The sequence below is a fragment of the Narcine bancroftii genome, chromosome 1, assembly GCF_036971445.1.
Source record: "Narcine bancroftii isolate sNarBan1 chromosome 1, sNarBan1.hap1, whole genome shotgun sequence".
NCBI classification, from domain to species: Eukaryota; Metazoa; Chordata; class Chondrichthyes; order Torpediniformes; family Narcinidae; genus Narcine; species Narcine bancroftii.
In genome coordinates, this window is record NC_091469.1 from 39,131,681 (window position 1) to 39,157,872 (window position 26,192).

At 38.0% G+C, this 26,192-nt stretch overlaps 1 protein-coding gene across 17 annotated transcripts in view; it reads right to left on the reverse strand.

Moving 5' to 3' along the window:
- Positions 1-26,192, reverse strand: part of cntln (centlein, centrosomal protein) — a 608,473-nt gene that overhangs the window by 151,024 nt on the left and 431,257 nt on the right. For all 17 annotated transcript variants that reach the window (XM_069924314.1, XM_069924366.1, XM_069924398.1 and 14 more), the window contains 2 exons: positions 24,852-25,055; positions 20,598-20,695 (listed from right to left, as the gene is read on the reverse strand). In XM_069924314.1, coding sequence (XP_069780415.1) covers positions 20,598-20,695; positions 24,852-25,055 — 302 coding nt within the window. The remainder of the gene's footprint in view (positions 1-20,597; positions 20,696-24,851; positions 25,056-26,192) is intronic.

Here is a 26,192-nt window from a genome sequence, read left to right on the forward strand (position 1 = left end):
CATGCAGAAATATGTAGATGTATACCTCTTGAAAAGATTACATATAATTTAAGTAATAAATATGATACATTTTTGAAAATTTGGTGCCCATACTTACATATTGTAGGTACTAATTCATAGAGTTTTCCCTGAACCTTGCTAACTCCTTGGGCCAAGTAAATGAATGATTTTGAGAAGGCATAATTGAGTGAATGGTGCTGATATTTGAGTTACCAGGTTTGTTTTCTTCTTTCTTCACTTTTCTTTGACTATACTCTTTTCCTTCTGTCTTTTTCTTTTGTTTTTTTTTCTATTCTTTGGGGAATTATTATTTGGGGGAGGGGTTTGGTGGAATTTCATGGGGTATAATATATAAAATGTATAATTTAGAATATATGACTATTATTTTTTGTATGTGGATATTAATATATGTATGGAAATTTAAATAAAATGTTAAAAAATACATACGTGATATCACATACAATCTGAGATTCTTTTTCTCGTGAGTAAGGCAGAATTACCACTTATTGGTAGTGTAAAAAAAACTGTACACAGTGCATACATATAAACAAATAAAGAACTGTACACAGATAATGTATGTAAGCAAACTGATTATGCAATACAGAGAGAATTAAAAAATCAATGAAGTAAGAGTCCTTAAATGAGTTCCTGATTGAGTTTGTTGAGGAGTCTGATGATAGAGGGGGAGCAGCTGTTCCTGAGCCTGGTGGTGCGAGTCTTGTAGATCCTATATCTCTTTCGTGATGGCAGCAGCAAGGACAGAGTGTGCTGAGTGGTGTGGATCCCTGCTCTCTGATGGCAGCATTCCTTGTAGATGTTCTTGATATTGGGGAGGGTTTTTCCTGTGAAGTCCTGGACTGTGTTCACTACCTTTTGAAGGGCTTTTCATTCAAGGGTATTGGTGTCCCCATGCCAGACTACAATTCAGTCAGTCAGCACACTTACCATCATACATTTGTAGAAATTTCCCAGGGTTTATGGTGTCATAACAAACCTCCACAAGTTCCTGAGGAAGTTGAGACACTGATGTGCTTTCTTCACAGTGCCATTAGTGTGATGGGTCCAGGAAAGAATCTTCAAGATAGTAACTCCCATGAACTTAAATTTGTTCACTCTCTCCACCTTTGATCCCCCAGTGATCACTGGATTCTATTCCTCTGGCTTTCCCGTCCTGAAGTTAACAATCATCTCCTTGGAATGCTATTACCAATGCAACAAGACAGAAGTTCAACAGCTGTGGCAGGGCTAGCATACCACCACATTATATGAAATGAAATGAGGCAGTATCATTAACTGCAAAACATCTGGACACCAAGGACTCCTACAGACCACTGTATATCTGACATAGCTCCACTTTCAGGACCATAGGTCCCCAGCAAACTCATGCACAAACTTCAAGACCCTTGGCCTCAGCAACTCTCTTTACAACTGGACCCTTGATTTCCTGTGCAATACAAGGCAATCAGTGAATATGGATAGCAACATCTTCTCTATGATTACACTCAACACCTATGCTCCATAAGGATGCTCACTTAGTCCTCGAATATACTTCATCTACACTCACAACAGTACCACAAAATACTGTTCTTACTCCATCTTCAAATTTGCCAACAATTCCGCAGTTGTAGGCCACATAATTCGGAAAAGAGATTGAAAGTAGAAATGGATTTAAGAATGGCCTCAATGACCAGGATTAAGAACAATTGGGAGTGTGATTTGAAGAGAGCATTCTTGGATGAGGATTGGGACACAACTCTTAATTTGATCAATGAGCCTTCATTTTGTGCATGATATTGTTGCAATTTAAGGTGGTGCACAAAATACATCTGTGTAAAGTTAAATTATCTCATTTTTATCCTGATAATTGATAAGTGTAAAATTCGTGAGGCTTCATTGTTTTGGGAGTGTCCATTTTTGGCAAAAGATTTTCCAAACCTTATCAACAATTCTGAGAACCATGTCCTTTGATTGCTTTATTTGTTTTTTTTTCTCTAGAAGATGATATATCTTTATCCTCAATCCAGAAGAGAATCTTAGCTTTAACTTTGTTGATAGCCAGACAAGTAATTTTGTTGAAGTGGAAAGACATTATTTCACTCACTCATATCCAATGGTTACACAATATCATGTCTTATTTAAGTGTGGAAAAAATGAGATCTAATATAAAGATGCAAAGTCTGAATCTGATAAAATGTGGGGCCCATTCATAGATTATTATCATAATCTGAGGATTTAAGTGGTGTGGATGCTCTGGGGATTCCCTGGCTAGTGTTTGTTAATTGATTCATAGTTACAATATATACAGATAACCTTGTTTAGAGGGAAGGGTAGATTAGGGAGAAAAAATGTTTTTTTCCTTTTTTCCCTTTTCATTATTAAGACTAACAAGTAAAAGGTGGGGGTGGGGGGGGGTGTGGTTAACTACAGATTACGAATCATGTCACAGAACAACATGATCAAATCAGAGAAGCACAAAATATCTTATGTAAGGGAATTTGTATAATTTTTGTATTCAATATTAATTTTGGACATAATATAAGTTATGATAGAATTGTTTAATTATTATAATTATAGAATTTGATGTCCTGATTATGTTATAATTATGGTTATGCTTCTAATTTAGAATTGATATATACAGGTATATGATATGATTTAATTTATGTTATCTAATATATATTTGTCCATGCATGTCTGTTTGTTTGTCTGTTCTCCAGGCAAAGCAATATGGAGCATTCTAGAATTGTCCCAGGAAGTTCAGTATGGTAACATTTGATGCTGAATGTCAAGATCACATTGAATTTCATTGAATTTAACCTTTAAGGTCATATGAAGTTTAAAGTTAAACAAAAAAACTGAACTTTCACCAGGGACACCTCCAATAGTTACAGTGTTGTGCATCAATGTACATTCAGAAACCAAATCCAGTTCAATATAGGCCCCAAAAAAGCAAAGCAACATTGGCAGGATATCTTCACAAGTGGGTAGAGATAGACAAAGGAGAAAGGAAGAGACTGCAGAGGAACATCAGTCTTGCCTCACTGTTGATGCTTCCAGACATGCAAGGAGCAGGCAGCAGGAAACAGAAAAAAAGATATTAATGCAGAATTACCAGGAAGTTTTTTGGGTATTTTGTTTTAACCATGTAGTCAACAACTGAGTGTTTTATTTCCTGGGCAACATTGGGATCCTGCTAGTCATTAATATACCTTGTGCAAAGGGTTTTGGTTAAACTCAATAAAAATATTTTTAAAAGAAAGTAGTGGCATGATACCAACCTCTCTCCTAATGTCAGTAAGAAGAAGGCGATGATCATAGACTTCAGGAGAGGGCTTTGAGATGACAACACTGTCCACATTAATGGCCCTGAAGTAGAGAGATAGCTCTACAGAATAAACATTTGCGATAACCTGATCTGGACCAAACATGTTGATGCTGCACTTAAGAAAGTGCATCAATGCCTCGACTTTCTTCAAAGACCAAGGAAGTTCAATATGTCCCCTATGTCCTTCCACAACTACTGCAGCACCATATTTGCTGGATGCATCACAGAATGGCATCGGAGTTGCACTGTTCAAGACCAGAAAAAGCTACAGAAAGTAATGAATGCAGTTCAACACATCACACAAAATGTCCTTCCCCTCCATGGAGTCCATCTACATCTCCTGCTCTCTCAGAAAGACAGCCAACATACTGAAAGACCCTTTTCACCCCGTCACACTCTCTTCTTCCTCCTCAAGTCAGGGAAACGTTTCAAGAGTGAAATTGCGTGATGGAGTAGCGACCGGTAAGAAAATACCAGCCCTCTCCCGAAAAGTAAAATAAAAGTAAAGAAAAAGCAAAGCCACAAACACAGAAACCATAATAAATTAAAAATAAAAGTGTGGAGAAAATGGCAGCAAAGAAAGAAAAACCAAAAACAACGGGAAGAAAAGAAGAAGGAAAGACGTCAAAAGAGAAAGGTGAAGGCCTTACCTGTACAAGGAGGCCCGACGTGGAGAGAGAAGCCTGCTCCCTGAGGTCAGTAGAAACCTGATCACAGAACTACAAAGATGGCTCATGGAGCCAAACAAAAGTGCGCAACCGCGCATGCGTGAATCCTGGCGCATGCGCGATGCACAAGTAAATAACAACACCGACGGGAGGGGGGGGGACCAGCTGAGGAGTAAATCTCCACAGCTTAAACAGACAAGTATAACACGACAGCAAGACTCCCAACAGAAAAACATAGAAAATAACGAGAACAAGAAGGAAGAGAATAAAAATAGGAAATCAAAGAAACAACAGATGACCAACCCAGAGGAAGAAGACCAACACCAAGACATTTTTAATAAAAATAAGAAGAACAAAAATACCCAACAAAATAAAATAAACAACCCAACAAGAAAATCAGAAGAGACAGAGGTAAAGGACACAGATCCTGGAGTGGACTCAGAGGAAGAGGAGGGAGAACATCAAACTCTACACAGAGAAATGGAAGATGAAGGGAAGGGACAGTACATGGATAAAAACATTTTTAAAGAATATATGGAAACATTAAAAGAATGCTGACACAAGAATTCAGTGAAATAAAAAGAAGAATAAAAGGTACAGAAGAAAAAGTGAATAGATTAGAGATGGTCATGACAGATATAGGAAAAAGAGTAGACAAGGTGGAAGAACGAAAAACAGCCATAGAAATGGAGGTAGATGACTTAAAAAAGAAATTGGAAGAATCTGATAAAAAAATTAAAGAAACACAGGAGCTGTTAGCTCAGAAGATAGATATAATGGAAAACTATAATAGGAGAAACAATATAAAGATAGTGGGCCTTAAGGAAGATGAAGAAGGCAAAAATATGAAAGAATTTATAAAAGAATGGATCCCCAGAGTCATAGGAATGCCAGAATTACAGGAAGGAATGGAAATAGAAAGGGCACACAGAACATTAACCCCTAAACCACAGCCACAACAACAACCAAGATCCATTCTAGTAAAATTCCTAAGATATACGACAAGAGAAAATATATTGGAGAAGGCAATGAAAAAAATAAGAGAAGACAAAAACCATTGGAATACAAAGATCAAAATATTTTTCTCTACCCAGACATAAGTTTAGAACTCCTGAAGAAGAGGAAGGAGTTTAATGCAGCAAAATTGACCCTATGGAAAAAAGGTTATAAATTTATGTTAAAATATCCAGCGGTGCTTAAAATAATTATCCCGGGGCAGCAAAGCAAACTGTTCTCGGATCCGGAAAAAGCAGGAAAATTTGCAGAACACCTACAAAACAGACAGAGAGATGAAGAGGTGTAACAAGAACAAAAATGACAACAAACTATATATAAAGAAGAAGAATAAAGTATAAGTAAGTACTAAGAAAGGAAAGAAAGGGAAGAAAGGAAGTAAGAAGGGAATTAAGAGAGTGAGCTTTGTTATATATGAAGAATAAAATCTTTTCTGGGGGGCTGGGTGGGGAAGAATAACAGTCACTGCGAAATTAGTTGACGTTTGCGAGCGGGTTCGCAATCCAAATGAAGAGGAGAGATGTGGTTGCTCGACAAGGGACAAAGGGCAACTCAGAGAGGGGAGGGACTATTGGGGTTAAAGGAATTTTAGATATGGGAAGAGTGGAAATATTTTATGTTTTAGAAATGATGTCTTGCAATGTGTTCAAAAAAAGAAAACAGAAATGGATAAGAAGGGAAGGTGGTGATGAGGAAATGGAAAGGAAAGATAAACAAAGTATGAAATGGCCATGTTGAACTATATGACTTTAAATATTAATGGAATACATAACCATATCAAAAGGAAGAAGCTGTTAAATTTACTGAAGAAAGAAAAAATTGATATAGCATTCGTGCAAAAAACACATCCAACTGACGTGGAACACAAGAAATTAAAGAGAGATTGGATAGTGCATGTAACAGCAGCATCATATAATTCAAAAGCCAGAGGTGTAGCTATATTAATCAATAAAAATGTACCAATCAAAATAGAAGAGGAAATAATAGATCCAGCAGGGAGGTATGTAATGATAAAATGTCAGATATATTCAGAATTTTGGAATTTAATCAATGTATATGCACCTAATGAAGAAGATCAAAAATTTATGCAAGATACCTTTTTGAAGATCGCAGATACGCAAGGGAATATACTAATAGGAGGGGATTTTAACCTTAATTTGGACTCAAACATGGATAAAACTGGAAACAAGACCAACAGAAAGAACAAAGTAACCAAATTTATAATTAAATTGATGCAGGAAATGCAACTTTTGGAGATATGGAGGAAACAACACCCAAAGGAAAAGGAATATTCATATTATTCAGGTAGACATAAAACATACTCAAGGATAGACCTATCCCTGTTATCAACCCACATTCAAGAAAGAGTTAAGAAAACGGAATATAAAACAAGATTGTTATCGGATCACTCACCCCTGTTATTGGCAATAGAGCTGGAGGACATCCCACCGAGAATGTATAGATGGAGATTAAACTCCATGCTATTTAAAAGACAGGATTTTAGAGAATTAATTGAGCGACAAATTAAAATGTACTTTGAAATAAATACGGAATCAGTGAAAGATAAGTTTATACTATGGGATGCAATGAAAGCATTCATCAGAGGACAGATAATAAGTTATGTAACTAAGATGAAGAAGGACTACAATCGAGAAATAGAGCAGTTGGAAAGGGAAATAACAAATACAGAAAAAGAATTAGCAATAAAGGAAGATACAACTAAAAGAAGAGAATTGACAAACAAAAAAATAAAATATGAAACACTACAAACATATAAGGTGGAGAAGAACATAATGAAGACAAAACAGAAGTATTATGAGCTAGGAGAAAAAAAGCACAAAATACTAGCGTGGCAGCTTAAGACAGAACAAACTAAAAGAACGGTATTGGCATCAAGGAAAAAGAACAAACAAATTACATATAACCCAACGGAGATCAACAAAAACTTCAGGGAATTCTACGAACAACTATATCAAACTGAAAACGAAGGGAAAGAAGACAAGATAGATGAATTTCTAACTAAAATTGAACTAGCGAAATTGCAAACAGAGGAGCAAAATAAATTAATAAAACCATTTGAAATAGAAGAAATACAGGAGATATTAAAAAAAACTACCGAACAGTAAGACACCGGGAGAGGATGGACTCCCAATAGAATTCTATAAAACATTTAAAGACTTATTAATTCCTCCTCTCCTGGAAGTAATGAACCAGACTGAAAAAAACAAAAAACATACCAAATTCATGAAAAACAGCAATAATTACAGTAATACCAAAGACGGGGAAAGATCCACTAACACCAGCATCGTATAGACCAATATCTCTACTTAACACAGATTATAAGATAATAGTTAAACTATTAGCAAACAGATTGGCTGACTATATACCAAAAATAGTAAAACAAGATCAAACTGGATTTATTAAAAAAAGACAAACAACGGACAATATCTGTAAATTCATTAACTTAACCCATGCAGTATAAGGAAACAAAACTCCAACAGTGGCGGTTGCTTTAGACGCAGAGAAAGCCTTTGACAGAGTAGAATGGAATTATTTATTCAAAGTACTATAAAAATTCAACCTACCAGAGAAATATATTAATTGGATTAAAGCATTACATAAGGGACCATTGGCGAAAGGGACAGTAAATGGATATATATCAAACCAATTTAAATTAAGCAGATCAACAAGACAGCGATGTCCACTATCTCCCTCACTGTTCGCGTTAGCTATGGAACCACTAGCAGAACTGATAAGAACAGAAAATAAAATAAGAGGGATAAAAATAAAAGAGAAGGAATATAAAATCAGTCTAATTGCAGACGACGTTATAATATACTTAACAGAACCAGAAATATCAATAAAAGAATTACATAAGAAATTGAAGGAATATGGAGAAGTATCGGGGTACAAGATCAATTCAAATAAAAGTGAAGCAATGCCAATGAATAATGCAGATTTCACAAAATTTAAGAAAGAATCACCATTTAGATGGCAAACACAAGCAATTTGATACCTAGGTATACAACTAAATAATAATCTCAGCCATCTATATAAACTAAATTATCAGCCATTAATGAAAAAATTACAAGATGACTTAGAGCACTGTAAAGACTTACCACTAACACTGATAGGAAGGATAAACTGTATTGAAATGAACATCTTCCCAAGGATACAATACCTATTTCAATCATTACCAATTCACCTAACAGAGAAATTCTTCAAGGAGCTAAAGAAAATAATAAGGAAATTCTTATGGAAAGGGGGGAAACCGAGGATAGCACTAGATAAATTAACAGAATGGTACAAACAAGGAGGCTTACAACTACCAAATTTTAAGAATTATTATAGAGCAGCACAATTAAGATACCTATCAGATTTTTATCAAACAAGGGAAAAACCAGATTGGACCAGATTAGAGCTAGATAAAATAGGGGAGAAGATACCTGAACATATACTCTATAAGTGGGATGAAAAATTGGTGCAACATAGGAATTCACCAGTATTGCACCATCTGCTCAACGTTTGGAAGAAGGTTCACGTAGAAAGGAATAAAATAAATTATCAACTGCCAAAATTAATATTGACACAAAATCAACTAATCCCTTTCACAATAGTTAACCTTTCCTTCAGAGAATGGGAGAGAAAAGGGATCAAAAGAATAGAAAATTGTTTTTCGGGAAATAAATTATTATCCTTTGAACAAATGAAGGACAAATATAATATAACTCACGATACAAGGTTTGCATACCACCAACTTAAAACCTACTTGAAGGACAAATTGGGAAACAGTCTGAGGTTACCAGAAGGGAGCAATTTTGAATATGTGATTACAGACACAATGATAATTAAAACATTTATAACAAACATGTACATCAAACTGCAAGAAAAGGAGAATGAGGAAACAAACTATAAACCTAAACAAAAATGGGAACAAGATCTAAACATAAAGATAAAAAATGAAACATGGGAAAAGCTATGCTCCAGAACTATGAGAAATACAATAAACACGAGGTTACGCATGATACAATATAATTGGTTACACAGGCTATACATCATACTCCAAAAGTTAAATAAATGGGATCCAACAGTATCAGACAGATGTTTTCGCTGTAAAAAGGAAACGGGAACAACAATACATGCAATTTGGACATGTGAGAAAGTGAAAAAATTTTGGGAAGATCTAAACCAGATATTAAATAAAATCACAAAAAGCAATATACCAAAAAACCCAGAGAGCTTCCTTCTAAGTAATATAAGAAATAAAGAATTTGGACTTGATTTGGATGGAGCACAAAAAAGATTTATTATGATAGCCTTAGCTGTAGCAAAAAAATGTATTATGTCAACCTGGAAATAAGAAGACAACTTGAGAATACATCAATGGTACATGGTGTGCACGGAAGAGGGGGTCAGGAAGCTCCAGTGTGATTTGGATAAATTGAGGGACTGGGCAGATACATGGCAAATGCACTACAATGTGGATAAATGTGAGGTTATCCACTTTGGTAATACAAACCGGAGGGCAGATTACTATTTGAATGGCAATAGATTAAGAGATGGGGAAGTGGAGAGACCTAGGGGTACTTGTACATCAGTCTCTGAAGGCGAGCATGCAGGTACAGCAGGCGGTTAAAAAGGCAAATTGTATGTTGGCCTTCATATCAAGAGGGTTTGAGTATAGGAACAAGGATACCTTACTGCAGCTGTACAGGGCCTTGGTGAGACCACACCTGGAGTATTGTGTGCAGTTTTGGTCACCTTATCTAAGGAAGGATGTTCTTGCAATGGAGGGAGTGCAGAGGCGATTCACCAGGCTGATACCTGGAATGGCAGGAATGACTTATGAGGAAAGATTGCGCAAATTGGGATTGTACTCCCTGGAGTTTAGAAGATTGAGAGGGGATCTCATAGAGACATATAAAATTCTGGCAGGACTGGACAGAATGGATGCAGATGGGATGTTTCCAATGATATCAGTATAAGGGTATTAAAGGTTACGGAGAGAAGGCGGGGACGGGGTACTGAACTTTAAGATCACCCATGATCTCGTTGAATGGCGGAGCAGGCTCGAAGGGTCGAATAACCTACTCCTGCTCCTATCTTCTATGTTTCTATGAAATAAATAAATGTATTCCATTAGAAAAAATAACATATAATTGAAGAAATAACATCACAATATTCAAACAAATATGGGAACCATACATGAAACACAACAGAGAAATCCTACCACGGATCTCCACCACCTAAAATGACAGAAGGAGAAAACAATGAAATGAACTGACCCAGTATGTAAAAATAGAAGACACAAATTTCTTGTTTATTTTAATTAAGTGACAACATTGTTTAACGGGTTTAATGTATCATATAGATTGAACTTTGAATAAATGGGATGGGGGGTGAGGGAGGGAGGGAAGGGAGGGGGGAAAAAGGGGAGAAAATGACACTGTATATATTCAAGAGAAAAATATCTGTATGTATTTTGGTCAGAATGGTTCATAGTGTGAAAAATAAAAAAATTTAAAAAAAAGAGTGAAATTGCTCACCAACAGGCTTAAAGACAGTTATTTCCTCCCTGCAACCATCAAGCTCCTGATTGAACCCTAAAACAGTGTTGCCTTTGCCAAGTAAAAATTGATCTCCTTCATATTTTTTTATTGCACATCCTGCAAGACTTTCTTTTCTCAGAGGCTGTGAATCTTTTGAATTCCATAACACATTCTCGAGGAGAGGCATTAAAGTTATTCAAAGTGTCGATGATACACATTTAAAGTAGAGGGATTCAAAGGGGCATGAGAAGCAAGTGGTGTTCCTGTCAAGACTGGATCATCCATAATCCTACCGAATAGTGGAACAAGCTCTATAAGTTAATTGGCTGAATTCTGCTCCTCTTTCTTATGCTCTAAGCACACAGTAATGGATCAACTATCAATTCACACGGGTGCATAAGGAGTTATTGACATTAACTTGTGAGCATGCAGACCCAAAGCAGCAAGCACTATTGAGACAATTTAGCTGAAGAAATTTGTTGTTTATTTCAGAGCTGTACAATCAAAAATTGAGCATTGGTGCTTCTCCAAGAAATTCAACAAGGCATTTCCCAATCAGGAGTGATAATCAATGCTCACAATATAATTTGTTTTACAGGTGCTTATCAAATAATGTCATTCTTTTGGATGGGAATAATATTTTCAGCAGTGGTCCACAACTGGACAGTCATTGCTGTGCTGATCTACAATTGCGTTATTTGATGGCAATCTTTAATATAACATTATTTAGAAAAAAAAAAGTCAAAAAGATCTTTCTATGCAGACTTATTAAATTAAAATCGGGTAAATTAGATGTGCACAAATCAAACAATTAGTTGAGTGGTTTTTGTTATGCTACAGGGAGAGGAATAATGATACCAATTCTTATGCAATAAAAGAAGACAATAAGATATAGGAGCAGTAGAAGGCCATTTGGCACATCAAGTCTGCTCCGCCATTCCATCATATTATGTAATAAAGAAGACAATAGGTTCACTTCAGCATAAAATTAACACCATTTATCAGTTAAAATGAGGCTTTACTAATGAACTATTCATACAATTTTTATATGTTGAATAAAATAATGGGGGGGTGGCATTTACAATGTCCGAATATCCTTTAAGAGAGTGAACCTTTGCAAGATGTCAGGCCCTGATGGCATACCTGGCAGGCACTGAAAATCTGTTCCAACTAACTAGCAGGAATGTTCACGGACATTTTCAATCATTCATTGCTGCAGTTGTTGGTTCCACCTGCTTCAAAAGGGCATCAATCATCCCGGTGCCCAAGAAGAGTAGAGTGAGCTACCTCAATGACTATCAACCAGTAGCACTAACGTCTACTGTTTCAAAATGCATTGAGGTTGCTCATGGCTAAAATAACATACCCAAGTAAAGATCTGGACCCAATGCAATTTGCCTACCATCATAATCACTCCAAAGCAGATGCAACATCACTCAGTTCTGGATTATTTGGACAAGAGCAACATGGACATCAAGCTGCTTTTCATCAATTACAGCTCAGCTTTCAACACCATCATACCCCCAGCACTGGCCAACAAACTCCTTTTGTTGGTCTGGATTCCTCCCCAAGCCAGCATTGTCTGAATTCTAAGATTTTCAGAGATTTCCTGCTTCTGGCTCATTCTGCTTATTCCTTGAAGAAGGGCTCAGGCCCAAAATGTCAGCAATATATCGTTGCTTTTTATGGACGATGAAATACCATTTGAGTTTCTCCAGCATTTTTAATAAATTACAGTGTCTGCAGACTTCCATGTTTCACTTAGTTCAGGTGATCCACAGCGAAATATCTTCAAGGGATACCTACCCTGAAGAAGTTCTCCTTCTCTCTTTGAAGAGAGTTCTGTGAGAGTCTCTCTCACTGCTCCACATGTGCACTCCCTGCTGCTCTCAATCTTTATGACAATGTTCTCACCCAGACTCGCTTCCACAGCCACACCTTTCCTGGCTACTTGCCTCCACCGCTACCTGGTGCCATGTGGATTCCAGCTGTGGTACTAAGCCTTTGAGTTTGGCACCCACATGGATCTCAGGTACCTGAAACGTACTCTCTTCACCTCTCCCACTGTTATCTATGGACTACCCTCAACTCAATGTGCAGGTACCAACAGACCCTTTCTTTCTCACCACCACAGCTCCATAACTCACTCGCCACGATCTGCCACGGTCTTCTCATACACTTCATCCTCTGCTGGATCCATGCATTCAACCACAAATTCTACACACACCTGGCAACCATAAAGGATCGGAAGCTTGCATCCCTGAAGACTGCTTCCTCGGCAACCTCCCACATGGGTCTCCACTCTGGCCCTACTGCTTTACAGGACCAACCTCCTGACGCAGGTCTCCACCTTACTCCCAGTGACCTCCAGGACTGAGCCTCTGATATGAACTTTCACTATGAACTGTTGATGCAGAGGACTGGGCTTCACACGTGGATCACCGTCTCAGCTCCTGCAACCTAGAGGATTGAGCCTGGCTCCAGGAGTTCACGCACCTCTCTCTCTCCACCCTCTGACTTTCCCAACCCTCTCCATCCTCCCTTAGACTCTTCCTACCCTCCACCTCCTGATCCATCCAATCCACCTCCTCCCCTCTCCAACACCATTCTCTCCATTCAACCTTCCCCACACCCCTGCCTGATCTTCACCATCCCCTCTGACCTCCCCCTCTCAGAGACTGAATATTGTCTTGAATAGAGGCCTCACATTTGTCCCACTTCGCCCACACCTCAACGAGTTCCATGTACAACATGATGCTGAACTCTGCTTCCGTTGGCTCCATCTCCATGCCTACTTCCACAACCATGGTTCTCCCCCTCCCCACTACAATCCGTTCTCCCACTTTAAACCTTCTTCCTCCTCCTGGACACCTCATTCTGGTCTTTTGGCTGCTTTGGACCTTTATACTTCCAACTGATGCCAGGATGTAATCAACCATATCAACTTCACTATTACCTTCAGTCGTTCCAATCTCACACCCTCAGAATACCTGGCCCTGCACTCTCTCTGCACTAATCTGAACCTCACTATCAAACCCGCAGGCAAGAGTGATGACATTGTGGTCTGGTGCAATAATCTCTATCTGGTCAAAGCTAGATGTCAAATCTCAAGCATCTCCTCTTATCACCCCTCCAACAGGACCCCACCAAAATTTATCAAACAACTGTATCCCTTACTACCTCTGAACTCATCACTTCTAGTCACCTCTCTGGCATGACCTCCACCGTTATTGTCTCCCTACCCTGCACTGCCCATTTCTACCTCCTTTTCATTTTTGTTCCAATATTTTTATTAACATTGAAATTTGACATCCAAAAATACAGAGTACATATGGATATATATTAAAATTCAAAAAGAGACATTACACTCAAATCATATCATTTTAACTAAGGTACTCCACATTTTAATCAAACAGATTATATTATATTATTTTATTATATAATAAAGGAAAATCTTAACCTACTACCAAGAAAAAAATTTGGCCAAAAAAAGGGAAAAGAAAGACAAAATTCTTATCAGAGAGATAAATTACCTCATTAGTCAACAGTTCTACCTACATAACAAAGATTATGAAAGTAATTCAAAAAGGATCCCCACAGTGTTTGAAAATTACATTCAAAATGGAAATTGAGCACCTAATCTTTAAAGTTTAAAGGTTCATGACTTCACATACCCATTGAGCATGATTAGGCAAGGTAATGTCCCTCCTACCCAATATCCACAAGCACAATTATCCGGCAGACCCATCATATCCAAGTCATCCTGCCTCACTCAATTGGTCTCCTCCCTCGGTACTATTTTGTTCCCCTGGTCCAGTCCTTCCCCATCTATATCTGGGACACTTTAGACACCTTCCATTACTTCAACAATTTCCCGTTCTATCAAGTCAATCCTCTCATGTTTAACATTGGCATCCAATCCTGATACACCTCTATCCCATATACTGAAGGCCTCAAAGCCTTTTGTTTCCTCAAATTCACTTGGTCCATCTCAAGAAACATCTCCCTTTCCTCGATCTCTCTGTCTCCATTTTGGGAGTCAGACTCTCCACAGACATCTCCACCAACTCCCACAGCTACCTCAACTACACCTCATCACACCCTTTCCCTGATAAGGATTCCATTCCATTCACTCAATTCCTCTGTCTCCGTTGCATCTGCATGCAAGATGAGGACTTCCATGCCAGATCATCAGAGATGTCCTCCTACTTCAAACATAGCTTTCCCACTACCAGCATCAACTCGGTACTCACCCACTTTTCCTCCATTATCCACACATCTGCCCTGGTCCCCTCTTCCCCCACATACAAAGACAGAATTCCTCTTGTCCCCACCAACCTCCATATCCAACACATTCTCCTCCGCCATTTCCACCACCTAACACGTGATCCCTCCACTAGTCACATATTCCCCTCTCCTCCCATCTCCATCTTCTGCAGGGACAGCTCCGTCCATGACTCCCTTGTCCACTCCTCATTCCACATCAATTGTGCCCTTGGTACCTCCCTCTGTGACTGCAGGAGATGCTCCACTTGTGCCTGCATCTCCTCTCTCACCAGTGATCAGGGCCCAAAACAGTCCTTCCAAATGAAGCAACACTGAATTTGTGAATCTGCAGGGGTCAGCTTCTACATTGATGCTTCCATTGTGGTCCCCTCTATGTCAGAAAGACTGAACGCAGACTGGGAGATCACTTTGTTGAGCACCTCCACTCTGCCCGCCACAATAGAATAGATCTCCCAGTGGCCACCCATTTCAATTCCTCAGATCATTCCCTGTCAACAGTCTCACGCACTCCCAAAATGAGACCACCAGCAAATTGGAGGAACAACACCTCATCTAATGACTGGACACCCTCCATAATATTACTAATATGGCATTGATATCGACTTCTCTGGCTTTGGTTGAACACCCTCCCACCTCACCTCTTCCCTGTCCCCTTCACCCAGCTTTGTCTCTCCCTTCCCTGTCTCCTTTTGCACAGACATGATAAATTCTCACCTCTCCCCTTATCATATCCAATTAACACCTTTTGTTGGTCTGGATTCATCCCCCAGCCAGCATTGCCTGAATTCTGAGATTTCCTGTTTCTGGCTCATTTTGCTTCTCCCTTGAAGAAGGGCTCAAGCCCAAAATGTCGGCAATATATCTTTGCTTTCTATGGACAATGAAAGACCGGAAAAGTTTCTCCACAGCGTCAGCAGACTTTTGTATTTCAAGCTCTGAAACCTGAGCCTCTGTATCCCATTCTTTACCTGGATCCTAGACCTCTTCATTGGAAGACCGCAGTCAGTACGAATCAGAAACAACGTCTCCTCACTGACAATCAATAGAGGCAGACCTCAAGGATATCTGCTTATCTCACTGCTCTACTCGCTCTACACCCATGACTGTGTGGCTGTGCACAATTCAAATGCCATCTATAAATTTGCCAGTGACACCACTGCATCAGTAGAATTACAGATGTCAATGAGGAAGTGTACAGAAGAGAGACAGAACAGGTAGTTGAGTGATGTCACAACAACCACCTTGCACTCAACATTAGCAAAACTAAGGAACTGATTGTGGACTTCAGGAGACTGAATCAGGAGAACACGAACAAGTCCTCATCGAGCGGTCAGCAGTGGAAAGGATAAAGAGCTTCAAATTCCTTGCTGTCAATATCTCTGAGGATCTGTCCTTGGGCCTCCATGTCTATGTAATCATGATGAAGGCTCACCAGCAGCTATACTTCATGAGAAGTTTGTGGAGATTTGGTATGTCACCAAAGACTCTTGCAAATTTCTAAAGGTGTACCTTGGAGAGCATTTTGACTGGTTGCATCACTGTCTGGTATGGAAGTGCAAATGCACAGGACGGGAAAAGACAACAGAGATGTGAACTTGGCCGGCACCTTCATGGGCATCAGTCTTCTCTCCATCAAGGACACTTACAAAGGCGGCATCTTAAAAAACCAGTCTCTATCCTCAAGGACCCTCACCACACAAGCGATTCTCTCTTCAAAATGCAACTTGCAGGAAGGAGGTACAGAAGCCTGAAGACAAACACCCAGCAGCACAAGGACAGCTTCTTTCTCGTGTCCATCAGATTTCTGAATGGACAATGAACCACTGCCTCTCTTTACCTTCTTTTTGAACTAATTTATTTATTTTTAACATGTAATTTAGAGCAATATTTGCACCTGTAATACCACTGCAGAACAACAAATTTTGTGACATGTTCAGGACAATAAATTCTGATTCTTAGGCACCACAATGATAGTAAAGAAAATATTTGCAAACCCTAATTATCTAATAAGCTTCCTGGTTTTGAGAGCAGAATTTTCCAGACCTTTTACATCTTTACTTACAAAACAGACCCACAATTTCAATTCTTCAAGCTCTTGAAGTTAACCAGACTTCATAACCAAGAGAAAGAGACTGATGTAACTGATTCTCGTGAGGAGATGTAACAAAGTCAGTTCTGACAAATCAGTATTATTTTACCCATCTGGCAAGGCCAGAGGGAAAACTGAGTATATCATCATTGAACTAATATCCGACTGGAGTCTGTTTTGCAGTCAGATCAATTCAGACAACTCCAGTCATTGCCAGTCAGAACTAATTAAATGCAGGTGAAATTGAAGTCTGTAAGATGCAGCTGTCACTAAACGTAGACCCAAGGGAATAAAATGCTGACATGCTGCAAAAGAGAATTATAGAAGCAAAGAATGTCCTTAGCTGTGCTAAGATGAAAAGCTTAAGATGCCTAAATGTAGCTAACATGGCTTCCCAAATGGATCATCCAGTAACTGGAATCAATCTTTACAGATTAGAGATAAGAAAGGGAAGAGAACCACAAGTTTGGTTCAGCGCACCATTTATAAGACCATATATTCTAGAATTCAGCAGTTAAATTGCTATATTTCTAGTTTGCAAAAGTTTTGATCATCTGTGAAAACATGACTTCGAGAGAAAGGTCCCCATTTGATGCCTCAGAAGGATGGCTCCAGGGAGGGGCAGGTGAAATAAGGAAGGGAGACAATTTACAAAATGTGACTGGTTGCAAGGTAATATGGATTGGGCTCCTGTCCAGAAGGCCAAGGTTCCTGCTCCCACTAAGAGAACGATGTCGCTGCTCCAGCTCAATGGGCCATCGCTGCTCCTGCCCAGTAAGCCAAGGTTCCAGCTCTCGCTGACTCCAGCTGCAGCCGATGCTGAAGACTGGGACCCAGCATCATCTTCCCAGCCAGAGGATAAGGTTTTTTTTAACTTACTTGCTTAATTTACAGCTTTGTTACTTGGCAATTGGGGTTTTGTAAAAAACTTTTGGTTGTTGCTGGGAGGCCCAGACAGCCCAAAAATTGGGGGTAGACTCATACTTCGGATAAAACCCTTAAAATGAGGCTGAAAAAGTGGGGTATACTTTTATGCCGATCGTCTTACATGCCAAAATATATGGTACTTTGTCCCCTAATCTTCATATCCTCTCTGAATGTTGAGAAATCAAATATTTCAGCCTTGAGCATACTCAAGAGCTGAACATACGCAGTTCTAGAGTTCTACAGCATGGAACAGGCCCTTTAGCTCAACTTTTCCATGCTGACCAAGCCACTCTCATTTGCCTGCGATGGGCCATTGCATCTTAACGTTTCCTATCCATGTACCCTTCTAAATGTCTTTTAAACAATACAATTGTTCACACTGTTACCACTTCCTCTGGCAGCTCATTCTACATACCGACTGCACTCTGCATGAAAAATGTGCCTCTCAGGTTCCTTTTAAATCTTTCCTTTCTCTTCTTAAGTCTATACTCTCTAGTTATAGATTTTTCTACATTGGGAAAAATAAATGGACTATTTACTTCACCAATGCCCCTTATGATTTTATAAACCTCTAGACAATCCCCATTAGTCTCATATACTTCAAGCAGAAAATAACTAGCCTCTCCTCATAATTCAAGCTCACCAGACTTGGTATATCTTCCACACATTCTCTAGCTTAATGACATTGTTCCTATAACCAGGTGACCAGAACTGCATACAATACTCCAATTGTGCTCTCACCAACATCTTGTGCAGCTGTAATGATATTCCTGCTCCTCTATTTCATGCCCTAATTAATGAAAGCAAGCATGATAAATGCCTTCTTCACTATCTTGTCTATTCATGGAATGATGTACCTGTAGCCTCAAGTCTCTCTGCCTGACAACACTCTCAGTGGCCCTACCATTCACTGTGTAAGTTCTGCAAGTAGTTTAAGTTGTTAGAGTTAAATTCCTTAAGTTATCCTTTGGCCCACTTTCCCAGTCATTCAGATCCTGTGGTAACGTTAGCTAACTTTCTTCACTGTCCACTGTACCAATAAGTTTGATGGCATTCACAACCTTAGTAACCATACTAATTACTTTGTCTTCCAAGATGTTAATAAAGATGACAAAGAGCAGTGGATCCAGCACTGATACCCGCAGCAAACTGAAAACAATGACCTCCCATTTTGATGAATAGCAGCAGATGCACGAGCATATCAACATCTCTCAGCTTCTCTGCACACATAGAAATCAGACCAACTTGGAAATCATCATTCCTCCATAAGTGCTGAATTTAAGTTCTCAAGTTTCTTTACTCAATAGTATAAATTGCATTTTTATCATATGTAATGTAGCAGTTCAAGATGAACTGCCAACCCACCTTTTAAATGGAAGCAGTGTAAATATTTGCCTCAAAGCAAAAATACAGACTGCGAGAGGAACTCTGCTGGTCACCCAGCACCTTGGAGGTAATGGGATTGCTGATAATTCACGTCGAAACCCTGAATCAGGACTGAGTGTGTGGAGGGAAGATAGCCAGTATAAAAAGGTGAGGGGGGGGGGGCCCGAGGCAAGAGCTACCCCCAATTTTACGTCTTTATACTTTCTATCTCCTCTCAACACTCTTTGCGCTGAATGTTAAGTATTCATTGCCTCCAGTGATTCACCGAGTTACTCCTTCTGACCCACTGAAATGATATCAGCATCTGAAGTTTCATCTCTCTTAAAGTTTTGCCTTCTTTATTCATTAAATAGAATAGTGTTCCTTGGAAAAAATGTAAGTTATAAATGTTCAGTTTTAAATGCCATGAAGTTCTTAATTATTCATTACAGATCATTCTTGAAACATACAATTTTTAAAAAGAAGTTGGAGGGTTTTTTTATTATTTTTAACCGGCATTTTAAAAAAATTGGTTAATTTCAGTTCCTAAAAAAATTTGGTCATTAAGTTTCACCAATTTGTATTCCCTGTAAATGCAACTAAATCAATGTAACAATAAATCGATCCGTCTCAATATTAATTCTGCAAGTTCATAGTGAGGCTGCTGTTTTATTTGAAATCTATGGACCCGGATTTTCGAGAAACCCACACGTGGGACTTTTAAGGAGGTTGTAAATTTCTTAATTCATGCTGGTGCTTTAATCAAACCTGCAATGAAAGTGATCCTGTCAGCCACAATGTTTCATTGGGTTTTCTTCTATGGTGGCTATACCTGCAAATCATTCACACAATTGCTGCTCTGAAATGAAATCCCTCTGATTGAACTACTTGGACATGATTATTTTCTTTCCCACATTCACAGACATTTAGTTTTTCCAACCAGTTCCACCTGCATTCTCACCTTCATCTCCATCTCAGCGCTTCCCACAGAAACAAATGTGTTTCACAGCATTCTGAAACCAACACTGAAATTCAGCAAAGTTGCCATTATTTGTGACAATGGAGTTTTATCAGTGGCCTCAAAAGAAGTTTCTTTCAAACGCATCTTCACGTATGCTTTTTTTTCTGTTTATATCCATTCAAAGCAAAATATCCAAGCCCAAATAACACAGGATGGAGAAAATGATGAGCATTCTATTTGGACAAAACTCCTGACTGATGTAATACATACACTGTTAAACAGGCATACTTCATTGGAAACTTATTCAATTAAAATTCAGAAATATACATGTCAAATCTAAGGCTAAAACATAGTTATCTCATGAAGGCTGCCAGTAGGCTGTGCCAAACACAACAAATTATTGAGACAATCTAACCTTTCCTGCAATTGCCGAATCTGATCTTCCTTTTCCTGGTGCCCAGCTTTGAGAGTTTTAATGGTAGTTAAATGCTTAGAAATCTCATTTGCTGAATTCTGCAACAATAAAAAAAAGTTGGATAAAATGAGTCTTCTCATTATTTCTGGAATTTTCATGATATTGAAAGATTTGCAGTTAGTTTATCCACAAAACATTACAATTTTAGATTGCTTCATGTGGAATTTTGTTTTTCTATTGAAATATTTATTTTAAATTATATAAAAGATTTACCAATAGTTTGGTATGCAAGGCTAATAACATTAGGACACTATGCTGTGATGAAAAAGATTTGAGGAAAAGAGCTATAGAGATATACAGGGAGAAGAGGGAGAGGAGTTTCTGTGAACACCCAAGTATATCTTGGCAACTCACATTTCATGACAAGGAACTGGGGAATCATAGCTAGTGTTTGTGCAAAGCAAATATGTCATGAAATTTGTAGACTCTATGAGGACCACATGGAATTGCAAGTCTGGATTGAAAGTATACAAATCTGTAAGAGACAATTAAATAATCATTTAACTTTTCACCATTTTGTAGAGTTTATCCACGAGGTGAATATTGGCAGTTAGTACAAACACAAAATGCCACTAATATTCAGCTACAAAGCATTTCAAAGGACAGCAGGAGAGGTTAGAGATTAAAGGAGGATGGTGAGAAAGAAACAGAGGAAGCAAATTACCTCAGAAAAACAAAATGGCTTGAATTTTTACATGAGCAAGGAGGTCGAACAACATTAGGCCCCCTAATTTTACCACAAAATGAACCAGCCCTCCAAAAAAACTTTTGCATGTACTTGTGCCAAAATACATCTTAAATTCATAACAGGCTCAAACATGTTTCATGGGGAAAGAAAGGGGGCTGTTCATTGTAGTAGTCTTAAAAGTCATAGGTAAACATAGGGCTTGGTTGAATTAGTTATGATATTTCATCCCAGCAAGAACTATAGCACTTCAAATTGGTTGAGAACTTGCTTGATATTGATTGGAATTCAACAAGAATGCAATCTCAGAGGGAAAGTCAGAATGATGTCTGAATGGGGAAAGGGTAGAAACTTCAAAGAGTAAAAGATGGGAATAGCAGAGATGACAGGTCAAGACAAGTTTTTAAAATTGCAAGAGTTAGAAGAGATGATAAATGAGTGTTAAAGCAACAAAAGACAACATTCGAGTTAATTACCTTGGGTTTGATTTGATATATCTTTGTAGTGATGATGCTGAGTTGAGATGGTTTGGGCTCAGTGCCATAGCACTATGAGAGTTTGCTCAGGATTTTGGAGAGGATACAAATGAAATTAGCAGGGGGATGGGAAACCAAGTGAAGGGTCATAAGTAGGAGAAACAAAGTTCCAGATAAAAATTAAAAAGAGTCACCAAAATAAATCAGCAGTGGAAACAAAGAAAAGCAGAAAATCAGATAATAAAAATGAAGTTAGATTTCAGACACTTTATCTAATTCTATATATATCCTCAACAAAAAGGTGATGACCACACAAAAAGTCAAAACAAACCTGATCCATCTCCCATTACACAAAAGTGGATGCAGGGTATGTCCTGTTCGAAGCAGGAAAATGAAATCACTGGGTATTGGATGTTTACAAAGAACAGGAAAAAGAAGTGGAGGTAATAAGGGGTTATAAGAACACAATAATTACAAAAGAACTTGGCAGAGCAAGTTATGGGAGAGTATTAAAATTAGTTTGGATGGAGCTAAGAAGCAGCAAAGGACAAATGACATTGATATAAGTTGTTTATAGGTCTCTGAATAGTAGTAGTAGCCCAGGACATGGTGTAAAAGGAGAAATTAGACCTGCAGGAAACAAGGCTAATTTTGATATCAAAAGGGATTTGAATCGACATTAATCTATATATAGACTAGGCCGATACAATTAGCACACAATATAGAGCATAAATTCTTGGAGAACAGAACAGGTGAAATTTGGGAACATTATATTGAGCAAATGACTCGGGAAATGGTTACTTTAGATCCGGTAGTGTGCAAGGAGAAATGGTTGAAAAGTTAATTAATAATCATGGAAGAAATCCTAATCGAGAGCAATCATAATATTAGAGAATGTGTTGTAAAATATTGCATAAACAAATTTATAACACATTTTTAGAATTTTACTTGCGTGTGCAAATGATGCAGTTTAATCAGTTATTTTCAGTGACTTTCTCAATTTAAACCAAGGAAATTATCTCGATGTGAAGGGCAGATTATCTTGTAATGCAATTTCTTAATGAATAAGCATTGAAATACATTTAAATAAATGGTTTATGATTTACAACAAATATATATTTCTTTACCATGCAAATATGCAACAGGAGAAGAAATAATATGTGAATTTTAAAGAGAAAAATGTTAACCTGAAGACTGTGAGCTTTTCAGAATTCAGTGCAGGATCAGAAGAATTTAATCAAGCAAGGGAAACGGAACACAAGAATAAACCAGCAAGGCTATTCAAATCTGACTGCAGATTTCTCTGTTTGTAGAAATAGTGAATAACCATTCACGACGAGTATATAGATTTTCAGAAGGTTTTCGATAAGGTCCTGGGCAGGAGTTTCTGCAGGAGGTTAGAGTATGTGAAGGTGGGGTTTGTATTGATATTTGGAAAATTTTTAGGGTTGACAAAATGTGAAATATTGCAGTAATTTTGGTCCTAATTATCAACTATATCACAAAAAGCTGAGAAGACCAAATATATAATTTCTTAATTTGCTGATGACCTGAAACTGAGTGGGAGTTCAAATAGTATGGTGACATAATTTCAAAGGGAAATAACCAAGCTAAGTGAGTGAGGTATAACATTGCAAATGGAGAACACCCTGAAAAAATATGGAGTTATCGACTTTGGTGGAAAAAAAGGAGAAATCGTAGCACTTTTTAAATGTTGAGAGATTGAAAAATGAAGATTTTGAAGTCTTAGAAAAAAAGTCACACAAAGTTAATGTACATGTGCAGTGATGCAATATGTTGATGCTTATTGCAAGAGGTTTGATTGCAAGAGCAGGAATGTGTTACTAAAATAATATAATGAGATCAGAATTTGTATATTGTGTACAATTGTGATCAATGGAGGAACTTCACCAGACTGGTTCATAGGGTGATAGGCCTATTGCATTAGGATAGATAGAGGCTTGGCCTACATTCTCTGAAGTTCAGAAGAATGAAATGTCATATCACTGAGACATAGAAGATATCAATAGACCAGTTGCAGGGAGGATTATTCCCCTGGCTAAGGTTCCAGGGGTCAGCTTCAAAATATGGGACAAATCATTCATGACTGAAAAAAAGGAGCAAAGTAATCATTTAGAGGGTGGTTAATTTTGCAAATTCTCAACCCTCTGGAGAAAGCTGTGGATCAATAGATTTCCTAATGTTGGGGACTCATGGAATATGGGCTCAGGATATGAAAGTGGTGTTGAGATGGAAGATCAGGCATAAAAGGCAGCATGAGCTTGGCTTGCTCCTTCTCCCAGTTCTTGTAGCCATCAAAGGAGGAACAAATCAAAATCAGAAATTACAAGAGCAGGCAGACTGTAAAAGCATTTGGAAGACAAGTAAGTAGGCAAGTATCTGGAATACATAATTTAATCTGGGAAGAGTATGGAAAATCTTCCAATGGAAGTATTCAATAAAAAGATGCTGAATGGGGTGAATAAAGGAATAGCAAAAGCACCAAATCATTGAAATGGTATGCTCAGGTGGACAAAAGCAAACAAATATATTTTGAGGTTTGTTAGAAAGATATTAAATTTAAGAATGAAATTCCAACCATTGTTTAGACCACCTAGAGCACACTGGGTAGATTTTGGGAGCCCATTATAGAATGATATGAAAGTCACTAAGACCATGCAGTGTACAGTCACTAAAATGAATTCATGGGCTGGAAACACCTGAGACTCAAAGACATAGACACTGGAAATTTAAGAGATTAACAGCAAGATTTTTTGCAATTACAGATTTGGACAAAATAAGAAAAGATGGTTCCTCTGATTAGAGAGATTTAAAAAAAAACATCATTACTGAGAGTGATGAACAAACATATGCTTTGTAGCATTAAATCTGCCTGAAAGGAAGTGACTCAGAGCAAGATTTGAGAATGTGATTTGTGCTGAGTGACCTCATCTTTTTGGCTTGTATGACAAAAATAGAAAATATGTTGATAATAACTCAATAAAAAGAACATGCAGAAACAGGAACAACAACCTTCAAGTTACTCTGCAGCTGTTTCAGTTCTGCTTCCACTGGCTTCTGCATTGTAGTTGGAGTGTTGCGTGTTTGGCTGGACACCAAGGATAAATGGTTATCTGCTGACCTTGGACCAATGGATTGCTGCTCTACCATTTCATTCAATCTTTTATCCAGAGCATCGTTCTGTTGTTGCGACTCCACAAGGTCAAGTGTCATCTTCTGTTGGTGAAAAGCAACCTCAATTACAAAATATATACACAGAGAATTGAAAAAAGTCTTTACAGTCAACAAGGCTGAGAATCAGGGTACAACAAGGCAGAACATAGTTTATAGCTCTCCAAACTGAATATCTTGTCTCTGCTTGTTAGTCCAAAAGAAGAAACACAATATATGTTTACTGTACTGGCTGCATATGGTAAAGGTCACGAAGCCTCATTTTATTATTTAGCCTTAACACAAATTTCAGAGGATAAACTTCTGTTGGATCTCAAAAGAGCATGGGAAATAGACCTGAGTGTGGGTTTTGAAACGGAAGAATGGGACAAAATTTGTAAAAATATCAAAATGTCAGGAGACTCGAGAGTACGTCTAATTCACTTTAAGATTCTCCACCGTTATTATTGGACTCCAGGAAGGTTATATAGATTAGGGTTGAAAAATTCCCCTGAATGCTGGCACTGTGCTTTGGTCTTGTCCCAGAATTCAAGAATTTTGGATTATTATACATAAGTATATTGGTGAAGTTTCAAGTATTCAAATTCCTTTTTGCCCCAGACTCTCTCTTGGGAGACACACTTGAGTTACTTGGAAATTCAGACTAGTATAATGGAAGGAAGACAAATTATACTCAGAGGTTGAAAGAATCTTGTGGGGGGCGAACCATCATTTCAGGGGTGGGCCAAAGTGTCAGTATTTGAATGCATGTCTTTCAAAGAGTTTGATAAATTGGATATCTGTTTACAAAAATGGGGCAAATATCTAGGTTTCCTTGGGGGAAAATAGTGGAGGATGTAGTGATGAAGCACATGAATGAATGGCATTTTTTCTGTTACGAGAGGTTTAAATAGACACATATGGTTATTATTTTGATTTTTTTTTGTTGTCATGTTGGTTTCTATTTTATGGATAAGTTTATGTTTTGTAACTTATGATTTAAACATAACTTTAATACTGACTCAAGGGTTTGGGGAAACTTTTTTTTAAAGAACAATAAAATTTAAATCATTAAAAAAAAAGAAACAAAATATAAAAGAAACATGGAGATGAGACGGAAGAGGACCAAGTGTAAGTGGTCTCTTGTCCCATCTCATTGTAATTTGCAGAACTATACAGATATTACAGATATCAAATTAGAAA